Source organism: Micropterus dolomieu, linkage group LG09 (genome assembly GCF_021292245.1).
Source record: "Micropterus dolomieu isolate WLL.071019.BEF.003 ecotype Adirondacks linkage group LG09, ASM2129224v1, whole genome shotgun sequence".
Lineage (NCBI taxonomy): Eukaryota > Metazoa > Chordata > Actinopteri > Centrarchiformes > Centrarchidae > Micropterus > Micropterus dolomieu.
In genome coordinates, this window is record NC_060158.1 from 11,420,099 (window position 1) to 11,443,901 (window position 23,803).

The following is a 23,803-nucleotide window of genomic DNA, read 5'->3' on the forward strand; positions in this document are numbered from 1 at the left end:
AGTCCCTTCTTAAAACATACTTTTATAGGAGAGCCTTTCCCGATCTTATTTGACTTTATTTTATCCCTTTTATTTTATTGTATTTTACTAATTTTATATTAATTTTTCATGCTCTTATCTTGTATTTTTTTGTATTATTCTTTACACTTGTTAAAGCACTTTGTAACTTGTTTTTGAAAAGTGCTCTACAAATAAGGATTATTATTATTATTATAATTCAGGCTAACACAGCTGCAGCTGCCACATGCAGGAAGACACAAAATCGCAGACAGTGTGAATGCCTAAGTTAACAGGTGTATAATATAAATGTGTTGCTTTGATGTGTTCTTATGAGAATTTTAGCCTTATTCTTTCAGCTTGGCTGTGTATCAGTGTTTGACATGAAAACCTTAAGGCGCTAAATTAAAACTAAAGTGGTTGTTCAATTCACTTTCAAGAATTTCTTATCATATACCATTCATGCTATAAAAAGGGCTGAAATATTGGTGGAAAGACTGAATCTCAACATTTACTGAAAACTCACCCGCATTACCTGCGCACACATAGCAAAAGGTGGGGTGGTACATGACCAGTCTCGATAATGTTAGAAACAAATTCATATTAAAATTAATTTGAATAGGCCTACCAATCTATATGCTCATAATATTCTGCCTAATATAAGAACAATTAAACCCATATATTTTAACGTCATAAATATGGTTACTGTCATATCTTAAAAGTACAACAAGTGCAAGGCTTTAGTGCCTTAATGAGTCTCTGAAGGTCTCTGCATAACCTACAGCAGCCCATAAAACTACAGGATCTTTTATGGTGATGCCATTTTCCAAGAGAACTAATTGTACAGTAGTGCTTTTATAGCATTAAATATAACCTGCTCCTGAGCAGGTTAGCCATTCAGCATAGATTACGATGACATGAGTTTTCTCTTGACCACCTAATGAATTACTGGTGTTCTGAATCAGGTTGTATAGTAATACTGAAGATGTTCTTTTCTTCTTTTATGCTATTTAACTTTTTATTATGTTTACAAAATGCTATTCCTGCTTTCATTTTTCCTCCCCCATTTTTACCTTTTCCAGTGTGTGTGTAGGAGGGTATACAGGAAAGCTCTTGAACTGAAATTGCATGTTTTTTCCCCCAGGCCACAGAGCAGTGTATGTAGGCGTCCATGTTCCCCTTGGAAGGGAGAGCAAACGGAGGCATCGCCACCGAGGACACAAACACCACCGAAAGAAGAAGGAGAGAGACTCTGAGGAGGGGAAGGAAGATGGCAGGGAATCCCCCACTTGTGGTTAGAAACACTCTAAATCCCTTATTTACTACCAAACCCCACACACATTTTTTTTTCTATTTCTCTCTCTAAATCCCTCTCTCTGCTGATTTCTTCTGTCACACAGTCCTGTAACTTGCAGTTAATGTTGACTTTTGAGAGCCTTCATCTGTGTTTATTCATACTCTTACAGAACTCGCCTCAGACAATAAACAGGAACCCTTGCAATTCACAATAGATAAACCTAGCTTAGACTTTGTGTACCTTTTTTTAATTTTATTTTCACTGATGGGATTTTACTGGTACATGTATCTCACAATACAACTGATACAAACACTTCTTTATACAAATATTTATAAAACTTATATGATTATGATATACATTTTTCACCAACCTCAGTTGCCAAAGCAATGACAGGAATGTTGTGGGAGACAAGTGTGACATTTACTGTAGGTGTGATTCAGATTCAGACCCCTTTTTATCAGTGTATAGATTGCCAGGTTGGAACACCACTCTGCTTAAGCCCTCTGTGTCTCTCTGTCTTTCAAACAGTTCTGAATAAAATATTCTGCTCTAAAAGGCATTAAAGGCCACTGGGAACCAGCCTCTGACACTGATTGAAGGCTGTGACATTTTTAAGCGATGTGTGAGTGTATTTGTGTGTGACGTTGCTGCACTTAACTGCAAGATTCATAAACCCCCAAACATGCTTTGAACTCTATGACTCGAGTCCTTTATGACAACAACACAGAATAAGACGCTATCAGTGCTGTTATCATGTTAAGCTCTGGCTGAGGGCACAGAACACATGGTTTATAAGACACTTTGGTCATCTAGAGTCCTAGCTGCTGAGTTAGCATCCAATATAGAAAATAGCACTTTTTGTTTGTTGTTTGTTATTAGGGTTGGGCTGATGCCATCATCCATCGGCAGTGGCTGACAGACATTGCGATGCTGAGCTGGCATCTTGATTGTTAAACACCCGACCCCCCAGCAGAAAAAAATCTCAAATGTTCACATTATACCACCCTGTGAAAACAGGTTTTAATGACCACGTAAATTTTTTTTATTGTTTCTAAGTATGCTTTGCATCTGCCTGGGAATTCTCCCCAAACTCTGACACACACACCTACTTCAGGTAAACACCCCAACTTGCCCCGCCTCTCTCTGTCTCTCTTCCCCCCTTCTGCTCCATTTTCTCCATCAGCAGTATGTTTTATTAAGTCGCCTAAAAGACTGAGAACTAGTCGCGCCCGCTTGCGCAATGACATCGCCCAACCCGAGTTGTTATTTTTATTTTGGTCCTAAGTGTATCTCTTTTGTCTTTCCCTTAGTGCCAATAACCAGTCATATTTAACTGGCCTAAATCTGAACAGCCAATCTGTTGATGTTGAGACTCCAATGCATTACCTACAACACGTTGAAATCTAATGGTCTCATGTATTTGCACTCTAATCTGTGGAGACAGTGAGTTCTGTAAACAAATAAGACTCCAAGAAAACACTGTTATGTGCTAGCCTGATGACTGAAGTATAGTGTCTCCCTATCAGCCAGCTGTCGCCACCCTGACGAGGAGTGAGACAGAGAGTTATTGCTAGAAATAGCTGGGAGCATTCTACTTTTGGGCTCTGCTAGTGACCCAGAGTGTGACCTCTACATGAACCCTACCTCACCTGTTACTTGAATTAAGCCTACTAAGAAAATTCCCTCACACTTGTGTTAACTTTGTCAGCCATTTTAAAATTTAGTCTTAGTCTTATTCCTGTGTCAAATGTCCTTGATAGTTTTTGTCATATTTAGTCCATTGTATACTATTTTTTAAATCAAGTTTTAGTTGACTAAAATCTGGGTATTTAAGTCTGATTTTAGTCAAAAGTATTTTAGTCTAGTTTTAGCCATTAACCATCATTTTAGTCTTTAGTATAAGTTTGATTAGCATTTTGGTCAATCTGCTCTAACCAAAATAGAGATATTTATCATTTTAGTTTTTATTTCACTCATCTCACATACAGATAAAATGGTTTGTAAAATTTAAATGTTAACTTTATTGCAAACAATGTATAAAAACCACATTCTCCACTACAAGGACACTCTTTCTACAGCCAAATCCACCAATTATGTAGATAATCACTTCAGGCGAGGGTAATACCAGAACCTTGTTCTCCATGGTCAACGACATACTACGACCACCGGACTCTCTCACGCCTCATCTGTACTCATCTGCTTACTGTAACTCCTTAATGTCATTTTTTTAATTACAAAGTACACAAGATTCACCAGCAACTGACTACTAATACCTTTCGCAGTCTGTCTTTTTCAGTTCTCCCAACACCTCTTTCTCGTTCATTTTCAAGTTTCTCGCTTCCCTCTGTTGCTGAAATATTGGACGTTATTAGAAATTCAAAACCAACTACTTGTCAGCTTGACCCTCATCCTACCGTCTTAGTAAAAGCCTGCTTACTCTCTAAAATCAGCTGCAGTAACTCCTTTACTTAAGAAACCTGGTGCTGACCCCAACAATTTCAACAACTTCTGGCCTATTTCTAACCTAGCTTTTCTTTCTAAATGCTTGAAAAAACAGTTGCATATCAGTCCATGCACATATGTCTGACAATAACCTCTATGAACAATTCCAATCTGGTTTCCGTCCCTGCCATAGCACAGAAACAGCGTTGGTAAAAATCACCAATGATCTTCTCATGGCAGCTGATTCCGGACTACTAACTATTCTCATCCTCCTTGATCTGAGTGCAGCCTTTGACACCATCTCTCACAATATCCTCCTTGACAGATTAGTCCCTATTGGTTTCACTAACACACCCTTGGACTGGTTTAGATCATATCTCTCTGGCCCCACTCAGTTCATCCAGCTCAAACATTTCAAATCAGAGCTATCCCCTGTTGCTACCGGTATTCCCCAGAGCTCTGTCCTGGGGCCCCTTCTGTTCATCATCTATCTGCTTCCTCTTGGCCATATCTTTCATAAATTTAACATCCAGTTCCACTGCTATGCGGATGACACCCAGCTCTACCTGTCCACCAAACCTACCACATCTCTCCCACCCACCTCCCTCTCTGATTGCCTAACGGAAATCAAATCCTGGTTCTCTTGCAACTTCCTCAAACTTAACAGTGACAAAACCGAGGTTCTCCTCATTGGCACCAAATCCACTTTGACTAAATCTGACAGTTTTTCTCTTACCATTGACAACTCCACAGTTTCCCCCTCCCCTCAGGTCAAGAGTCTGGGTGTGATCCTCGACAGTACACTTTCATTTCAAGCTCACATCAATAATATCACTCGGTCTGCATACTTCCATTTACGTAACATTAATCGCCTCTGACTGTCTCTCTCACCCACTAGTACAGCCATTCTAATTAACACACTGGTTACCCGCATTGATTATTGTAATTTTCTTCTCGTTGGTCTTCCTCTCAAATCCATACATAAACTTCAACTGGTTCAGAACTCTGCTGCCCATATTATCCCCAGAACCCCTTCTGTTAATCATATTACTCCTGTTCTTCAGCAGCTTCATTGGCTCCCAGTTAAACACTGCATTGATTTCAAGAATCTGCTCCTGACCTTCAAGGCCATTCATAACCTCGCTCCTCGGTACGTCGAATGACCTCCTTCATATTAACACCCCCACCGGGACTCTTAGGTCATCTTCTTCTATTCACTTCACTGTACCTCCTGCTCGTTTGACCACCGCTCTGCCCCTCGTCTCTGGAACTCTCTTCCACCAGAAATCCGCAACAGTGACTCGCTTTCCATTTTTAAATCCCGCCTGGAAAACACATTTTTTTTAAACTGGCATATCCCACGTGATCACTCTTTCTCAATCTTTGTTTCCAGTTGTTTTGTATCCTGATTTTATGCACTGTAATTATAGTTGTTAATTTTATCGTTTATTGCTGTACTGTTTTATTATGTTTTGTGAGGTGAACTTGAGTGTTCAGAAAGGCGCCTATAAATAAAATGTATTATTATTATTATAACTTACCTAACCGGTGGTTAGCCTTGGTATGCCGCTTCAAGTTTGTAGTGTTTTTTCCAAAAATCTTATAACCAAATTGCTTGCCGTACGATATAATTAGGCACTCTGTTTTTTTTGTCCACCTCACTGTATTTGAAATGGGACCAAATATCTAAGCGCCTCTTTCTTCCCTAGCATGTTGTGTTCATCACCAGAGCATCCTCCACAGCACAGTAACGTACGTTTCTACCTGCAGGTATCATCCCAGGCAGCATTCAAAACACAGGAAGAAAAAAATACTGCTGAATGAACACACTGTTCAAGTGAAAATTTAGAAGGAGAAAATATGGCCTTCTCATTATAATGACAAAAAGAAAGCAAGATTTTATTAGCAGTTTTATTTTATGAATTACATTTTAGTGTCGTCATTTTTCGCCAACAATATTGTATGTTAATATAGTCACAGTCGGTGTTTAAGTACATTGTTGCTGTCTCGTCATCGTCTCATTTTAGTCGGGGGAAAAAAGGTCATTGACGGATATATTTCGTTTAGGTTCGTCTGATGAAAGTAACACTACCTGACATAGCAATACTATTTAACAATGTAAGAGTGTACTGGATTTCTATTAATTATCCTAATGCAAAAAATGAATAGCTGAATCTTATGAACATATTTAAAGGGGCTATATGTAAGTTTTTGATTTTAATAAATCAAATTGTCATTGCCTTATTCTCAATGGGAGCAAAACTCACTTAGAAATGAAGCACACGCCTGTTTTCTCCGTTGCTTGCATCAGCCACTATTCTGCTTTTAATGTGAGGTCTCCGGGTCGGATTCAGCCCTGTGCGCGCTCCTGAGCCTCTCTCGTACTACAGCGACAACACAGCAGCTAACGACATGCAGTCCTACGTTAGGCTACGTTAGCTTGGGCCTGCCGCTGTTTGCTTTGTAACGTTCAGTTTAGATTTATTGCCTTTTACCAATACTCAGGTATACAGCTTCTCCACCTCTCAGTCGCTGTAACTAACGTGACCCACATACTATACAACACAGAGGAAGAGCCATCCACTGACACTACAGTAAATTTACTTACTGCGGTCTTATTATTATAAAGTGTGACACAATCTTATTATAATATTCAGCCCAACTCACTACCCGTTTTGTTATCATCCAATACATTTAGCTGTGCTGACACTGCTGAGCCTCCGGTAAAAGATACACAGATAATAAAGATAGTTACTGAAAGCAGCAGGCCAGCTAATGATATAGCACGTCGGCTAAATGCAGTAAATGTAACATGATCACGTAACGAGCATTGATTAGTTCAACCTGCAGCTGATAAAACTATTACTGTAACGTTGCAGTAGGGGTTTACCTGAGTTTCCAGCATGTTGTGTGAAGCAGTCTCCCTGCCTGCCTATAGCCGCTGTCACTCTGCCTTTTTTCCGGGAGGATTGTGCCGATATGCGACTGGCTGCGCTGAATTAAGTAACGTTACGGAGGTGTTGATCTGCCTCTGAGACGAGGACGTTGAAGTAACAGAGCCTGAACATGTCTGAGTGAAAAGCCACAGCCTGCATACTGGTGTTTCTGCGTTTATTGCAGGATTTCTGCATGAAAGTGGTTGTGTTTCGGCTTCTGCTCGCTCATGAGTTCGAGCGAGCACGTGTACGAGCATATGCCTGGTTGCAATCTTAGAACCGCACCACTAGTGGCCGCTGGAAACTCCGTAATGCCCCATTAAGAACATATTTCAAATATATTAATGTTAGTTGTGCACATTTTCATGTTATATTTAAAAGATTGTATCAAAGCTATAAACTGAAGTTAAATTTACTAATGTATCTAACATCATGAGTCTTGCCATCTACTCCAGAAAAGAAAATCTTGCTTTTGGGATCAGTAACACGAATTATTGAAAAATGTTTATCAATGGGTTGACCCTCTTTCACATCATACAAACCACACTACCAAACAGCTACCCATGTGTTAACAGAAAATAACTGCCTTTTTTTGCTTCCAGTCAGTCAATTTCTGCCTCCCTGCAGTGTTTAGTCTTATAATCTGCCATATCTATTTCCGTTTTCTCTCTGGTTCCAGATGTCCTAATAGCTGCCATCTAATTCAATCAGACATGAAAAGAAAATAGCTGGAAAGCATTTGGGTTTTCATTATTCTCTCTTGCACACTTCTCCTCAAGCTTTCACTGCATCAAGCCTTCACATGTATTCCCTCTAATGTAGCAGCAGGGTTTACCCCAGAAAGATTGCTAGGTCCAGTGGTAAGTTTCTCTTTTGACAAGGGGCTGGTGCAGGCAAGCTACAGACAGGTGGCAGCATTAAGGTAGGGCCCTAGTTTCTGTGATAACAGAATCCCGGTCAGAATAGCCGAATTGAGAATTTTACAAAACCTATAATACTGATTCCATGGGGCCAAACATTAGAGCTGCAATCAATTTTGTCAACTATTAAATAAATTGCCTACTATTTTGATAATTGATTTATTGTTGTGTGTGTAATTCTGTTTGAAGAAAACTGTCCAAATTCTCATATTCCAGCTTCCTAAATGTGAATATTTTCTGGTTTCTTTACTACTCTATGACAGTAAAGTGAATATTGTTGGGTTATGGACAAAAAAAGACATTTAAGGATGTCATATTAGGCTTTGGGAAACACTTACCGACTTTTTTCACATTTTATAGACCTAACAACTAATTAACAATGAAAATAATCCCCTACCCCACATTAAGTCCGTGCTAAAAGCTGACTGCGATTTTAGAAAATATGGCAATGTAATGTGTTGTTATAAATAAGTCATTTATTCAACACACATCATATTCGAGTGTATAAGACAATGTATAAGAGGTCCACCCTGATCACTTTAATCGGGAAAACTACGCACTTTGTGCTTTCCATTAGGTTATAGTTGTGTCCTCTCCTTCATGAGTCAGAAAAAGTGGGTAGGTGAAAGCAAGCAAAGTAGCATTGCTATCGTGTGTGTTGCATTAAATAGTACGTTGCGGCAGTTGTGTGTGGTGTTGCTATGACGACCACCTACATTGAGGGGTACTATCTCTGGCTACTATCTGCAGTGGAAAACGGAGCACGGCCAAACCGAGTCGAGGTGAGTTGAGCTGGTACTGGCAATGGAAAAACGGCTTAAGGTTGCTAGGTAACATTAGCTTGTGATAGTTGGATACGTCTAGTGAACGTCACTCTACGAACACTGATTTCAGACCTGTTGTTTTCCTTTAGTATGCAAACGTTATAAACATGGATGAATAATATAATAATACATCCATTGTTTTTCCAAACAAATATAAATATAGATTATAATAATATAAAAAGTCCAGATGCTTAGGGTCGGCGGGCTTGCAATACACTGGCAGAAACCCTGTAAGTTAGCAGAATGAAAGCAGTGACAGTGATGTAATTGTTACCTTACCTGAAAAGATATTCTTCCCAAATTAAGAAAAGTATGGTACTAGAAGGGAAAATCGGGGGAAAATGTGTTTGAGATTAAGACATCCACATGGTCCCTGGCACCTATTTCCGGAACAAACGCCTAAAATAACATACCCAAATAAATCAGTAATATCTCCTCAACCATTAGGCCAGCATAATTCTGGTCTCCTTTGAAATGTCAGAAGCTAAGGAATATAAATCCATTGTACATTAACATATTTATTTTACCATTACAGATATTTTCATCCTCACCTGGTAAAAAAAGCTATATTTTAATGCAATAAACCATCAAAACCATCATAAGGTAAATTTGATGAAAAGAAACTGATTTACAACAGTTATTACACAATCTTTCAAAAATATACCTATATATATATACATGTTTTGGCCATATTTATTGTTTATATGTTCACTTTTATTGGGGGTTATCTTCAAAACATTATTTCTTTCCATACAACCATGTTCCAAATAACATAAAGCTTTCAAAACATTGAAATATTGATAAAAAACAGTCAATATATGTGACCAAAAGCACTCTTGAGAACAGAACATCCTACAAGTGGGCTCTTTCTCTTCGTATTGAAGAGACGAATCAATTGATATCTTGCATGTCTGTGTAGCTCCTAGGGGTCGCCAGCAGAGGCCGATAAAGACCGCCTCTACCAAAGCAAACTCTTCTTCTATACTTCAGTCTGATGACAGAAACGAAACTTCCAGACTACGCTGACCTCACCAAGATGGCGGCCGCCAGATGGTCTCTGTTGACACAAAGGACCGCTGTTTTTGGACAGAAAACAGCTAGAACAGCTAGAACAGCGAACATCGATTACGTCCCCCCGGTATCGGGTCGGTCCGTTGCCAACATGCTCTGTGGAGCTTTCTTGTAAACGAACAAAAGTTATGTTTACATTCAGTGTTACCAAGACGCAATGTATGTATCCTTAAGGTCTAACAAACAAAATAAATTTCCTTACCCAGAAAACATGTCCAAAGCAATTTTTGGGAACATTGTGGAACCTGCATTGTTCACACCCATGTTTACTTGCTTTCAGTCTTCTTCCCTGCCTTTCCTGGCACACTGTTGTATTTTTTGGTGCATTGCAGCCACCTGTAGATCAGTGGATTAGTGGGAAACCCTTGGCAGGACCGTGTATTGCGTCAGCTGTCCGGGGTGCAGGTGCATGTGTGAACAAAGACGTTAAAAAATTGCTCTATAGCACTACTAGAGGTCAAAAACGTCACAGTGTATCTTCAGTTACACAAAATGCCTCAAGAATTTTACCATTGTTATTATTGTAAATATGACCTTTGGCCTTTACCCACTCTCTGTGCAGACACACCATCCCAGCGGGTCCAGTTCATCCTGGGTACAGAAGATGATGACCTCGAGCATGTCCCCCATGACCTTTTCACTGAGCTGGATGAGCTCTCCTTCAGAGATGGCAGTGCCACTGAATGGAAGGAGACTGCCAGGTCAGAAAACAGCTTAAGGGGCTAACAGTATGATGACAATCACATAGAGTGAAAGCAATACAGAACACCATAGATCTGTTGGCTTTTTGTGCAAGCAGTTTCCAGGATTTGTAATACATCTCTGTACATCTGTGAGAATTGTCTAAATCATGGTGAAGTTTGGTTTTATAGCTCTGTTAAATGTAACACTCAGAATCTGCAGCAATCTTGAAACATTTTACTTTCTTTTTTCACGAGCCAGTCTCCCTTGATTTCCGCTCAATCTCATACTCAGCCTCAGGTCACAACATTTTGACAAGAGTATTTTACTAAGAACTTAACATGCAACTAAGAACTACCAGTGAGGTTCCAGATTGCATTCAATTGAATACCCCTCGCCTCACCCGCCACTTCCAAGCATGTAAGGGAACCTACAGCGGCTCGCAGAACTCAAAAAAAACGAGACAGTGTTTGGTTTGTCCGTCCTGGGCTGCTGTAGAAACATGGCGGTGCAACATGGCAGACTCCGTGTAAGAGGACCTGCTCGCTCTGTAGATGTAAAGTGCTAATATATTGATATATTAGAACTGAATACTATATTCCATTTCTGCCATATTCTGCCAATAGATCCCCCTAAATCTTACACACTGGTCCTTTATCTTGGCCTGCATTTCATTGTTTCCTTCAATGATAAAACTTGTATTCAATAAAAGGATAGATTTGGAGCATGAGTCACTCAGTTTGCAGTGCTGCGGTATGCGTTCTGAAAAGTAATTTGAGCAGGAACAACATGTCATTGAACTATAATGCAACTCATATTTATTTATTTTTTAATGTGTGCGTGTCTGTGTGTGTGTGCTCTTGGTCCATCTACAGATGGTTAAAGTTTGAAGAGGATGTGGAAGATGGTGGGGAGAGGTGGAGTAAGCCCTATGTGGCAACATTGTCACTACACAGTTTATTTGAACTGCGGAGCTGCATACTCAACGGCACAGTCATGCTGGATATGAGGGCCAACAGTATCGAGGAAATTGCAGGTACATTTTACAGTATTCCAGAGATTCATACCATTTTGTTGTATTTCTTATGTAGGATTGTGCTGAGATAAATAAAGCGAATCATTATTAACATTATTATAAATAATTAATTACTCTAGTAATATATAATTTTCAATGGTCCATACATAATTTCTGTGATTTTCTTACTGTGTATGTCCGTGCCTTTGAACAACTCAGACATGGTGATAGACAGCATGGTGGCATCAGGCCAGCTGAAGGACGATTTGCGCAACAAGGTGCGGGAAGCCATGCTGAAGAAACACCACCACCAGAATGAGAGAAAGCTCAGCAATCGCATCCCTCTGGTGCGCTCCATTGCTGACATAGGCAAGAAACATTCTGACCCATTCTTGCTCGAAAGAAACGGTGAGATCCTATGACGCACTCACATTTCTTTTTCCTCCATATTTTCCACCACTGGGGAGCTGTTCCTAAAAATCCACTGTTCAAATCCCTCAATGCCAGCGTAGAAGGTGGATGGTAAAAGTGAGTAATATCTAGAGAATGATCTCTATTGAAGCGGTCGGTCCCCTCAGGGAAAGAGAAATACGGGTGCTATTGACTGTGCTAACCTGAATGGCTGGCCTGGCTTGGGGTTTGAATTAATGATTGTTTTCACTCCATAGGGTGACACTGAAATATTGCTTTACCTGCAACTGGAGTCAGCATTGTTTGTTTTCAGACTGGGCATGCCCGCAGTGGTGTTAATGTATGGTGTGCATTTTAAGATCTTGGGTGCCAGCCTGAGTTTTTAAGAATGGAAAGAAATATCACATTCTTCACTTTTGTGCTTGTGGTTCTTTTTGGGCTTGCATTTTCATATCATCAAACCTCAAACGCAAATGTGAAAGGTCAACATTATATATATATATATATATACATACCATATCGATGGTATGATGATGTTAGTAGTTTGTTGTGTGAAAGATGTATGTCCTATTCCGAATGAGTATGTACTGTGTAGGATTTATGACTGTTCTGTTGTGGTAGAGCACATGTTTGCTTACAGTGCACTGACATCCTGCTTACTCATCCTCTCCTGCATGCAAGCCTCTGAACTCAGGACTTTTGCAAGATCTGAGTCATATCGTATAATTGGTTTGTTTGGAGTTGAATGACACAAGTTGTTTGGCCCTTGCGGACCCTCCCACATGCCTCACTGAATCATTCTTAGTGTGTTCTGTACACAACCATGCTTTTCGCTCACGTTTATGCCAGCACGGATCTCTCTAATAACACTTCTGCCACGCTCTTGCTGCCCACCCTTTCTGGCTGTGTCTCCTCCAGATACCATCTCTGTGATGTACTCCTACTTCATATTTTTCCTCTTTGCTCCATCCTTTCCCTCCTTCCCTCTCTCTCCCTTCTCCTCTCCCCCTATGCCTTTTGTCTCCTTTGTTAGGAGAGGGCCTGTCCTCTTCACGTCTCTCTCTCCACAAGCCAGGGGCAGCCTCTTCTGTTTCCAACCTCTCCCAGAGACAAGAGTCCAGAGTCTCCCTCCTGCTCAACCATCTCCTGCCCTCTTCTTCCTCCAACACTGGGCCCTACCCAGGCCTCTCGTCCTTCACCACCCCTCAAAATTCCCCCACTTTCTTCCGGTGCTCTTCCCAAAGCCCTCCACCCACCCATCGCTCAGGCCTTGGCCCTCAATGCATCCCTGAAGTTGTGGTATCGCCTCCTGAGGACGACGATCCTCAAAACTCTGCAGAAGAAGAGGCAGCATCACCACAGCTCAGACGGCGAGCATCCTTGGCATCCCAGGGCCTCGAGCTGCTGCCCTTAGAAGGCAAATATCTGTGTAGCCTGCCAGTGTGAGTCACGGCTTGAACAGAGAACACTAGCACTAGCATGAAAGCTCTGCTCCCTGTTAACTTCCAAACCTGTGGCCATCTCATCAATAACCCACAGCAAGGCTCACTCGCTAAGACGCTTTTCCCACTGTATTTATCTGCAGAGTTTTTGACATTACTCTCTTCTGCACCTCATAATTCTAGCTTCTCTCCCTTCTTTTGTTCTATTGATTACACTGACCCTTTATTTTCTCCATTCAAACTATTCATCTCTGTCTCCTTCCTGTCTATTTTCAACACATTCCTCAGCGTCTATGCCTTGCTTGGCCCCGTCCCCCTTCACACCTCCTCTGTTGTGGTTGCATCTGCCGTCCAAAATGTTTTGGTCTGTCTTACTTCCATTCAGCAACATGTTTCCTGTAATATTTTATTGCCACGTTTAGTTCTCTTTTCCCATCTCACTCTTCTCAGTTGAGGTGTTTCATGTCAGACCTTTTAAAAGGGATGTCCTGATCATGTTTATTTTACTATTTGCCACTGATCTCAATCTGAGGCATTTAATCTTGGGTATCTGCTAACACAACATGTATAAGACCACTACAATATAGTATTACATTATGAACTTAACCTCAAGTAGTCCTATATTGAAATCAGTAAAGCCAATCCAGATAGGCTTAACAACTGGGGATCTTCACCAAGAAAATATAACCTGCATCACTGCTTTTTTAGTTTCCTGCATAGTGTCCTAATGTGTTTTGTATAATATAAATAGTGAGGAGTGTTAATAAGGATCTCTTGTGACAAGAAGCTACAAATAGGATTTGCAGAGCATCTCGATGGAATGATCATGAACACAACATGAATACTTAAATGCTCTGGTTTTACTTGCACACACTCTCCCTTAGTGTGGATATCATTAATTATTTTTCATGGCACTTGGCTGTTCAATATATTATTTAAAAAAAAAAGGATTGAAAATGGATTGACCTTTTAATCTCTGATACCAATCAATAATGTAAAATAATGCTATGATTTTATATAGATATATAGATTTATATATATAGATATAGCTATAGATTTTTCAGATGGACTTGGGACATCCCTAGCTGTTAAGTCCTTTATGTATATTTATTTTCAGCTATTTTCCCAGTGACCGTCACATTTTGAGAACACACAAATATAAACGTCATGCAACGTGTGCTCTATCCATTGCATGCCCATGCGCTTCCTTCTTATCAATTCTGAAGTATACATTCTTTTACCTGATAGCGTGATGGCAACGTGTGCCAGCGGCATGGCTATATATAAGCCAGAGACCAGGGTGGATGTGTTGGTACTGTATGTACTATAATATTGGCACCTACAGTGACTTTTTGTTCTTCCCAAACCAAACATTATCAGTTTATTAATAGACTGTGTGTGTGTGTGTGTGTGTGTGTGTTTGTGTGTGTCTGTGTTTGTCTCATTCTGGGAAATGGCTCCATTTCAAAGTATAGGTCATTAGAACCAGTGATCGCGTTGTGGGAGCTGAATCTGAAAGGTTGGAGTGGTCTTATTATAGCTGACCAGCTTCTGTAATTGTACCCCCGTCTTGGAAAATATATGGTATTTCTTAAGAGGCAAGCTTGACAGTGTGTGGGTTATTATTCAGAAAAGGGTTTCAAACTGTCATCATTATAGTCTTAATAACACTGTAGATTTTCATAACTGCGCTGTTGCACAGTGTTGACTTAAAATTGCTAACTGTGTATTGACCAGAGATATAGTGTTAGACTGTAAAATGTCCTTAATGTGTTATTTAGAGTTATTTGCCTGGATGCCAATAATAACTTGTTTTACATGTTAATAACAAAATTATTATAGTCAACGTTGCAAAGATATAGATGTTAATGCAGTTTCAAAAAAGTCAATTGGGCTTCTATTGGTTGGTTTTATGAAACAGAGGCCATTTTAAGATAGAAAAATGGTTGCATCTAGACACATGGTAAGCTAGTGTCAGTACATAATCCATGGATGTAAAAGACTTTGAGAAAGTCTTTGTACAGTATAATGTAAATTGTGGACAGAACTGCAGATTACCACTAGACCAAGCTCAATACACACATATATCTGTACAGCTATTATAAAGATACAATGCAAATTAACATCACCTTCTTTTCACCTTTTATCAGAAACATCCCAGTGGAAACGCCGCAAGAGTCAGGAAATCTGTGTCATTTCAGTTATTTATGTTACTCTTTTGCATACGAATGAGGTAGCGCTGTGACGCCACTGTTTGAAAGACTAGTATGGGGGAGCATTCCAGGGCTTAGCCTTCCTGAATGAAGTGTGTTGGCGGATGCAACCTAAGCTAATCCCTCCCTTATTCCAAGAGGCTTTGTTGGGTATGTGAGCAATCATGCTCCTGCTCAGCAGTCACAGCTACCCAGCATCCACTGGGGTTACTCTAGGGTACAGTTCAAGGGTATGGATCACTGGCCAAACCACATGCTGGTAGAAATGGCACATTTTAATTTTGTTTTGGGATTAATTGTAGATGAGAATGTAGCATATTGCTTAAGCCTTTATATAATTTATATTGTTTGATGTTGGCCTGGAAAATGGAAAACCTGGTAAAAGAAGTTTTACTTCAGAATTTCAGAGGATGGTATGCATATGCTATCATATGATATAAATACACTACTACCTCATTTTATCTTTCACTCTCATGTCACATCAAGTGCTAGCGTTTCCTGTATCTGGTATGGCTCAAGTCACATAAACAATTTTGATGTGTGCAGCCAATTATGCACAGAAATACCAGGGCTTCAACATTCGAAGGTGCTGAAGTCTGCGGAAGGAGAACTGTCAGGCATACCAAACACATCCACTTCCTTTTAGCTGAAAGCAGACATGAATTCAAGCTAAGCAGGACTGACTTAAGTGCCAGAGTAATGAGCTCAACAGAAGTGGGGGGGCAACTGCTGCTTTGTGAAATATATCGTTTTCCCTGTGGAGAGACATCACACTGCTGCAGCATTGTACAAAATCAACATATATAGCAAGTGATAGTTCTTGTGGAAGAAATCATTTCAGTTGCAGCCAAAAATGTGAAAAATTAAACAGCAAATCCAACTTAAACATTTACGTCTGTCTGTTGTATTTCAGTTAGCCATTGACTAGAACTGTGGACCTCATCTCCGTACTATTGTTTTCAATTTAGCCACCTAATAGATGATGAGGTGGCACAGAAATTCAATTTATTACCTTGTATTTAATAATATATAAATATAATGTTTTAATGTCAAATATGTAGTTGTTCATATAATACTTTTTTTTTTAAATATCACACAAAAGCAGCACCCTTTTACCATGCATCATAAACCTGTGTGGGTAGCAGTGTGACTTCAGGAGCTCACTTGAATGTTTCACTCTCCCCCAGATTTTCAAATTTAAAATCTGGATAGAGAGAGAAAAATTAAAGACAAATGACATTTAATAACTGGCATTTAATAATGGCATCACAAATGTCACATCATGGTGAACCCCTGCTATTCTCTACCAGTCTTTGCTTTCCAAGTACTTACACAGTGTCATCACTGCTTTGTCTCTTCTGCCCTTCCTCTCCCCTTGTCCCCTCCCAGGACCACTGGTGTCTCCGAACTCTGTCCCAAACAACCTGGATGGCAACAAGGCAATGGAGAGGAGGCCATCCAAAGTAGGGGTCAGTAGAGAAAGCAGCAGTGTCGACTTTAGCAAGGTAACCTAACCACAGAACTGAGCACAGAAACAGTCCATCTAGCTCAGGGGTGTAGGCCTATATCAGAAAGTGGGTTAGGTGAAAACTTCTGAGTTTGTTAACGCTGAGATGAGGGAAAGAGAGGTAACTTAAACTCCAGGTCAGTTAACCCTGAGTTTCTCTCCGTCTCCTCCCAATTACAGAGCCAGACACGCTGTTTTATTTCCTCGTTGATTTAGACCGTATCAAAGCACATTAATTAGGCATTAATTAGGTTTATTAGTTTGTTACTCAGGACTATCTTAAGTTACAGCTTTTATGCACTGTTCTTTGCAAGTGGAAGTTCTTTTTTTCTAATAATAATACCTTCATATTTCTTCTGGGCTCAGTAAGAGGCATCTTCCGCCATTGCTTCACCTGTAATGGACTAAGAACCGATCATCAAAAAGTCTTACATAGTTATGTAACTGTGTTTAGTTTTGAGAATTCCTCCCTCGCATGGCCTCCATTCATCCTACCGTTTTGAAGTTCCTCATCCATTAAATAAAATGGCAGGCCGCCATAAATAGTTATCATTATAAAACCATCCATTATGACTGCCAAAAAGGAAGGTGCAGTGTTTATATGAGTTAGAGGATACAAAAGAGGGATGAAGGCACAGTCTTTTCTACACAGGCATAAAGGAATCGTTGCCATGCTCAGATCTGTATTAAGCATTGCACATAAGAGATATTCATTCAGGAACACGGTAAGAAATGCTTCACAGCAATGGACAATCTTTGCTCAGTACCTCGTAGTTGTTTATGTAGTTACTAACTTGCCCTATCTATTCATTACCATAGCATCTGACCTGCTGCCATCCTTTGCATACACTCTACTTCTGCTGTTTGCATGTGTGTCCTTGTAAACTAGTCCCTCATTTTTTTTTCTTATTTGTTTTCTGTGTATTTGTCTGTACATCTGATTCTTCAATTTCATTGGTTCAATTGGTTTCAGGTGGACATGAATTTTATGAAAAAGATTCCTCCCGGTGCTGAAGCTTCCAACGTACTGGTGGGAGAAGTGGACTTCCTGGAGAAGCCCATTATTGCCTTTGTACGACTGTCCCCTGCAGTCCTTATCACAGGCCTCACAGAGGTGCCTGTGCCCACAAGGTACAATAATTAGGAAGTGAACAATATCCAAACATTTGATGTTCAATAAAAGTCACCAACTCTGACAAGTTATTATACTTTGACAGCAATTATAAAAGCAAACTGTCATTGTAAAATCCCTATTCATATAAGGCTAATATAACCTGGGGATTTACTGTGGTTGTGTCCATAGCCCTGTTCTAGTAACAAGACTAAGAGGCTATAGTCATGGAAGTTGTCCTGTATAGCTCTAATACTCATTACACACTAGATAACAAAATGGTGGCTTTCAGAAAATGGAGAGACAACTTTCTTTTTATTTACAAATACAATGTTTGCATGTAATGGGGCAAAGCTAGGTGGTCTCTATTACACTACTCAATGATCGCGGTAAAGCTCCAAGCAACAGAGAAATGTGTCAGTGAAAGAAGAAGACTGCTAGCTTGCGAACATGGATGTAAACAATGTTGGTATCAAAATATTCAAAAATTGGCTTTGCAAAAGTTTCATGAGGAAGGAAATGCATTCAACATGTTTATTAGACCTCAAGGATACATACAATGCATTTAGTGAGAAAGAATGAACGTTGATGTAACTGTTTACAAGAAAATGCTGCAGTGAATACAATATGAACTGTTGTGATTACTATTGAGGTCAGAGTTTTTTATGGTGTATTTCATGATTATTTGTCTTGTTTAAAGGTTTCTTTTCCTGCTTTTGGGTCCCCATGGCAAAGGGCCCCAGTACCATGAGATCGGCAGATCCATGGCCACACTAATGACTGATGAGGTTAGAGAAAGAAATATGGATTATTTTTGTAACTTGTTATTTTAGCATTACATGTCCTTAAACTGTATCAAAACATTATGTAGTTCAGTTGGATTTTTTTGGATTTGGAACATGCATGCTGGATTGGTAATTTTTTATTTGGTACACTGCACACTCCTAGAATATATGGAGATTTTTTAGGCCTTGCTATGAACTTCTTTTTGCAAAGACATGTGATTACTCCTAATAATATTCATTATGTAGATCTTCCACGATGTGGCATACAAGGCCAAAGACCGAACGGATCTCCTATCGGGGATAGATGAGTTCCTCGACCAAGTGACTGTCCTGCCTCCTGGAGAATGGGATCCCACAATCCGGATTGAGCCCCCCAAGAACGTTCCATCTCAGGTTAGTAATTCTCTCTGTCAAAGGTTGTTTAATGCTTACTTGGTGAATAATGCATTCAAAGGTATGTTTTTGTTTTAAACTTAATCCATATTGTGTTTTACAGACATGTGAAAATCACTTTAATTGCCATGTACAGCAAACATCAATACAGCAACAAATTTGCCTGGGAGGTATTGGTGCAGAGATCATTACCCAGCTGCATACTAACCAATAACTAGCATACTAACACGCATTGCACTTACTAGACCTCACATAAGTCTGGTCTCACAAACTGTAACATAGAAGTTTTTATTTACTTTTCTGTATGTGTATTTATCATATTTCATACCACCATAATCACACTGAGAGTGCCCCCTTATGGTAATTTAATTGAAATTCACGTAACTTATATTTAAATGTCCTTTGACCTTCAGCTAAAGAGGAAGAGGCCGTCCCACCCCAATGGCACTGCGTCTCCAGCTGGAGAGCTGGAACAGGAGGAAGACCATCACGCAGGACTTGAGCTGCAGAGGACCGGGAGGTGAGTTTAGCACCTTTTTCTTGGCGCACCATTGACATCAAATGATTACTGGAACTTACTTACTCTAGTAATCTATATTAATATAACACGTGTTAGCAAATATGTTGACATAGAAATATTTGATCATTAAAATGTGTCCTAGTTGAATTAACAACTTCATTAGCACAAGTGAGCATGTTTAATTTATCATGTTGATTATGTTGAGACAAGTGCCTCTTGTTAACAAAGAGCTGCATGATATATTAAAGCATATTATTAACGTAGACTTGAATTTTTAAATTTTAGAAATGTAACATTTTATAAACTCAACACTGCTATATGTTTTAGCAGATGCATCTACACTGTACTCATTGAACCTCAGACGCTGATATTTATGGATTACTCATGCTGGGTCTCTAGAGCCCGGGTCACACAGAGAGGAGAATGTGTTTATTTAAAAGCTCAGACAGAATATCACACTCTGCACACATACACATCAGTTGGTAGGCATTGTATTATTTACAGATTCCTTTTCTGGGAGACAGAGAAGTTTAAGGCAGTGCAAGAAGCTAATGTAAAGAAAGCTATCAGAAAGACGAAGAGAAAGAAGAGACAGCAGGGGTTGTGGAGGCAGGCTATAGGTTATTTCAGAGGTGTGGGGAAATAGAAAATGAAAGAAGACCTCACAGCTGAGCAGTTGGACAGCTGTCAGAGAAAAGAAAAGAAGATATACAAAGTGAGAAATGGAGTTCCTCAAAGGAAAAATAAAGAAAGGCAGAAACAGAGAAACAAGGTCTTAAATGGGCAGGAAGTAATTCTGTACAGTATGTGCATGAAGACAAACTCTGCCCCTGTTTAAAATAATTTGGACTGAGACAGCCATATCACAGTGCCATCTAGGCTTTGGGGTTGAATATTATAAAGATATATACCCTTGTAAGCTTATGACATTGCTGTTAGCTGTGTAAAAATGGAAGCGACACCTAGTAAATAACCATTATTGCAAAATTGCAGTGTTAATCACCTTATATTAACACAAACGCTGCATTTAAATGATTCCAAATATGAAATGAACAACAGGGAGATTCTGTTAATTGAATCAACACATAATAAGAATGGCAATTTACAGGATGACTAGTGATTAGTGTTAAGAGACCGGTAGAACCACTTTGCTTTAGGAGTGAATAATAACAATAATAAATGTTTGCAGCTGTTTACCCATAGTTATCTAGGCCACTGTTGCCTTTGCACAATTTTTTATTTCAGTCAGTTTCTGAAATATGTCACACTAAATTAAATGTGTTCACTTGGTTCTTCCCATTCCCGTACTTAACTCATTGATATATTATTATTTATTTTTAAGTTAGCCTGTCACAGTTGTTATATAATATTATAGTGCACTACTACTTAAAATTTCAAACATTAAAAACTACCTCTCTCTCCTCTTCTCAGGATATTTGGAGGTCTGATCCTGGACGTCAAGCGGAAGTTACCCTTCTACTGGAGTGACATCAGGGACTCACTCAGTCTGCAGTGTCTAGCCTCCATCCTGTTCCTCTACTGTGCCTGCATGTCCCCTGTCATCACATTTGGAGGTCTTCTTGGGGAGGCAACAAAAGGCAACATAGTGAGTCCAAAAGCTTGGCACGTAAATGTCAGCACTTGTGCTTTTCATGAACCCATAGGAAATCAAACTCCTAACTGCTGGCTATGATGCGAGAATATAAATTATTTTTGCGAGTCTTGTGGTGGCCCTGTAAATGTATTGTGACTGACTGGCAGTGATGATCCCCAGAATCCTCAAGTTAAAGCAAAGAAGTCATCTGATGTAACATAGTCTTGTGCTATTACATGCTCATTTGTGTGATTGTCTTTCACTGTGAGTCTTTATTCACTGTCTAAAATAGGATATGATGATTATTCAGCCTGCACTAATCTGTTATCACACTGGAAGCTTTTCAATATATGGTCTCTCTTTCTTTTCGTTGCTACTCCTCTCTCTCTGTCTGTCTGCCCCTCTCTCATTTTTACCCAGATGTCCTTACTAGGACAGGGAATGTTGGCATAGGCATAGTCTGTGTACTGGTGTGTGTGATGCGTCTGAGTATACAGAGATATGACTTTGGACAAGGGTGGGAATGTGAACAGTTTATCTAGCCTCTCAGACGCAGTCCAGAATGTCTGTTTAATCAATACTCTCTGTGTTTTGGTTGTGGGTCTCTTCTTCACCGCTCTTTTCTCCTTCAGCCTTTCCCTCTCTATCCTCCTTTGAATGGTTTCACCTCCCCATTCTACCTTTCTCATTCCCTCACTCCCTCCCTCTCCTCTGTGTCCACAGAGTGCCATTGAGTCTCTATTTGGGGCCTCAATGACAGGAGTGGCATACTCCCTCTTCGCAGGCCAGCCCCTCACTATTCTTGGCAGCACAGGTCCTGTTTTAGTGTTTGAGAAAATCCTGTTCAAGTTCTGCAAGTAAGTTCAAGCAAGTTTGCATTTGCTGTATCATGATTAGTCAAAATATTGATAAGACTAAATTGTCATTATTTACAGCATTTGTTTTTTAATTTATTTTCTTAAGGATTCCAGTAGTCTAATGGGCCCTAATATGCATGTGTATACATGTATCCTTTCTCCTCCATGTCACCTTTATGTATCTTTCCCAGTGACTACGGCCTGTCCTACCTGTCACTGCGGACCAGCATCGGTTTGTGGACAGCCTTCCTGTGTCTGGTCTTGGTGGCCACAGATGCTAGCTCCCTGGTCTGCTACATCACCCGATTCACAGAGGAGGCTTTTGCTGCACTAATCTGTATCATCTTCATTTATGAGGCTCTAGAGAAGCTCTTTCACCTGGGAGAACACTACCCTATCAACATGCACAACAACTTGGAAAACCTTACGCTGTATTCGTGAGTACTGAGTGTTTTTTATTTTATTTAAGTTTCATATTATTCTTTTTTTAGCCGATCTCTTTAAAGAATTAGTGGACTAGACTATGAAGATCGATATTTGACATTAAATGGGGAAGAGGTTATCACTGTGAAGTTCCAGGTATTAATTTACATTCATACATTAGAATTCTTTCAATATTTTTGTTGCATTTAGGTTGCATTATATTTAGTTGTTCAAATTAGTTAGGGTGCTCTTATTGTGAAGAAACGGTGAGCTCTGTTGTTGTCAAGCATGTTGGGAACCTGGCCATAGCAAACAAAGCAGTTGTCTAGAAACGTAGACACCAATCAAGAACCAAGATTAACTGTGAAGTGATTTATCTATTTTAATTAATTTAGCAATGAATTAAACCTATTAAATAATTCTTCAGTGATTATTTACATTTTTTAACAGATAATCATTGCTACTGTGTCATCATTAGAGCTAAAACGTTCCTTTGTTAATACACTCTTCAAGTCAGGATGTCACATTAAATGCCAATGGGTTGCATACAGTGTGTATTAGGCACATAAATAGCATCCCATTCAAAACACACTGCTCTTGCTGCTTAAAATTATAATTGTACTGGCTTGAGCTGTTCCCAGTACATGTGTTACCCAGAGCTGAAATAAAAATTACCCCCTTGCAAAATGTGCACCTGCAGTGCGGAACATTTGTCTCCCCCTTCTGACAGTAAGAATAATTACAAAACAATGTGAGTCTGAGGTCCTTTCTCATTTCCCAAATTTCTGTCTCCTCGATTCCTCGAGGCACATTTTTGTCCCGCCCACCCGAGATGCGAGCTTGAGGAGTCGAGGAGGAGACGCAAGGAGAGAGGAGTCGAGGAAATGGGCATTTAACGAAATGAGAAGTCATTTTAAAGCAAAGTCATTTTAAAGCAATGTCAATTAAATATGACCTGTTGCACAGCTGCATCATCTGTCCACTGAGCTGTGATCTCTGTCAGAGCAGCAGAGCAGCTTTCGGCACTAAAGGCTACAGATCATTTCTTCACAATCCAGAAACATGTCTGTTAACATTATAACATGTAGAAACATCTTGAGGTTCCAATAAACATTATCCGTTGGAAACAGTCAGATTACAGCAGCCTGATCATTCACCAGGCTACACAGCAGACTAGGCCTACCACTTTTTTGCGGTGCGCCTTTTGTCTGTAAACAGGAGATCATTACAGCCCTCAGCTTGATGAGATGAGCGTTTCATCATCATTCCCTTTACAAAATGACACAGTAGCCTAACATTTATCTCATATAGTCCCAATTACAGCTGTCATCACAGGACTCTACTGTTGGAATAATGTGCAGACT

General features: G+C 39.8%; 1 protein-coding gene across 14 annotated transcripts in view; it reads left to right on the forward strand.

Annotated features, from left to right (window-relative positions):
• LOC123976127 (sodium bicarbonate cotransporter 3-like) overlaps positions 1-23,803 on the forward strand; it is a 60,408-nt gene that overhangs the window by 22,653 nt on the left and 13,952 nt on the right. For 9 of the 14 annotated variants that reach the window (XR_006826260.1, XM_046058004.1, XM_046058005.1 and 6 more), the window contains exons 3-14: positions 1,142-1,291; positions 10,050-10,188; positions 11,044-11,204; positions 11,403-11,591; positions 16,639-16,754; positions 17,730-17,887; positions 18,568-18,655; positions 18,899-19,045; positions 19,459-19,565; positions 20,997-21,171; positions 21,883-22,016; positions 22,208-22,453. Coding sequence is in view for 13 of the 14 variants with exons in the window: in XM_046058004.1 (XP_045913960.1) it covers positions 1,142-1,291; positions 10,050-10,188; positions 11,044-11,204; positions 11,403-11,591; positions 16,639-16,754; positions 17,730-17,887; positions 18,568-18,655; positions 18,899-19,045; positions 19,459-19,565; positions 20,997-21,171; positions 21,883-22,016; positions 22,208-22,453 (1,810 nt within the window). In the remaining variant the exon portion in view is untranslated. Of the gene's footprint in view, positions 1-1,141; positions 1,292-10,049; positions 10,189-11,043; positions 11,205-11,402; positions 11,592-12,627; positions 13,012-16,638; positions 16,755-17,729; positions 17,888-18,567; positions 18,656-18,898; positions 19,046-19,458; positions 19,566-20,996; positions 21,172-21,882; positions 22,017-22,207; positions 22,454-23,803 lie in introns of all 14 variants that reach the window. The other 5 variants (XM_046058009.1, XM_046058010.1, XM_046058002.1 and 2 more) reach the window with 3 other exon arrangements.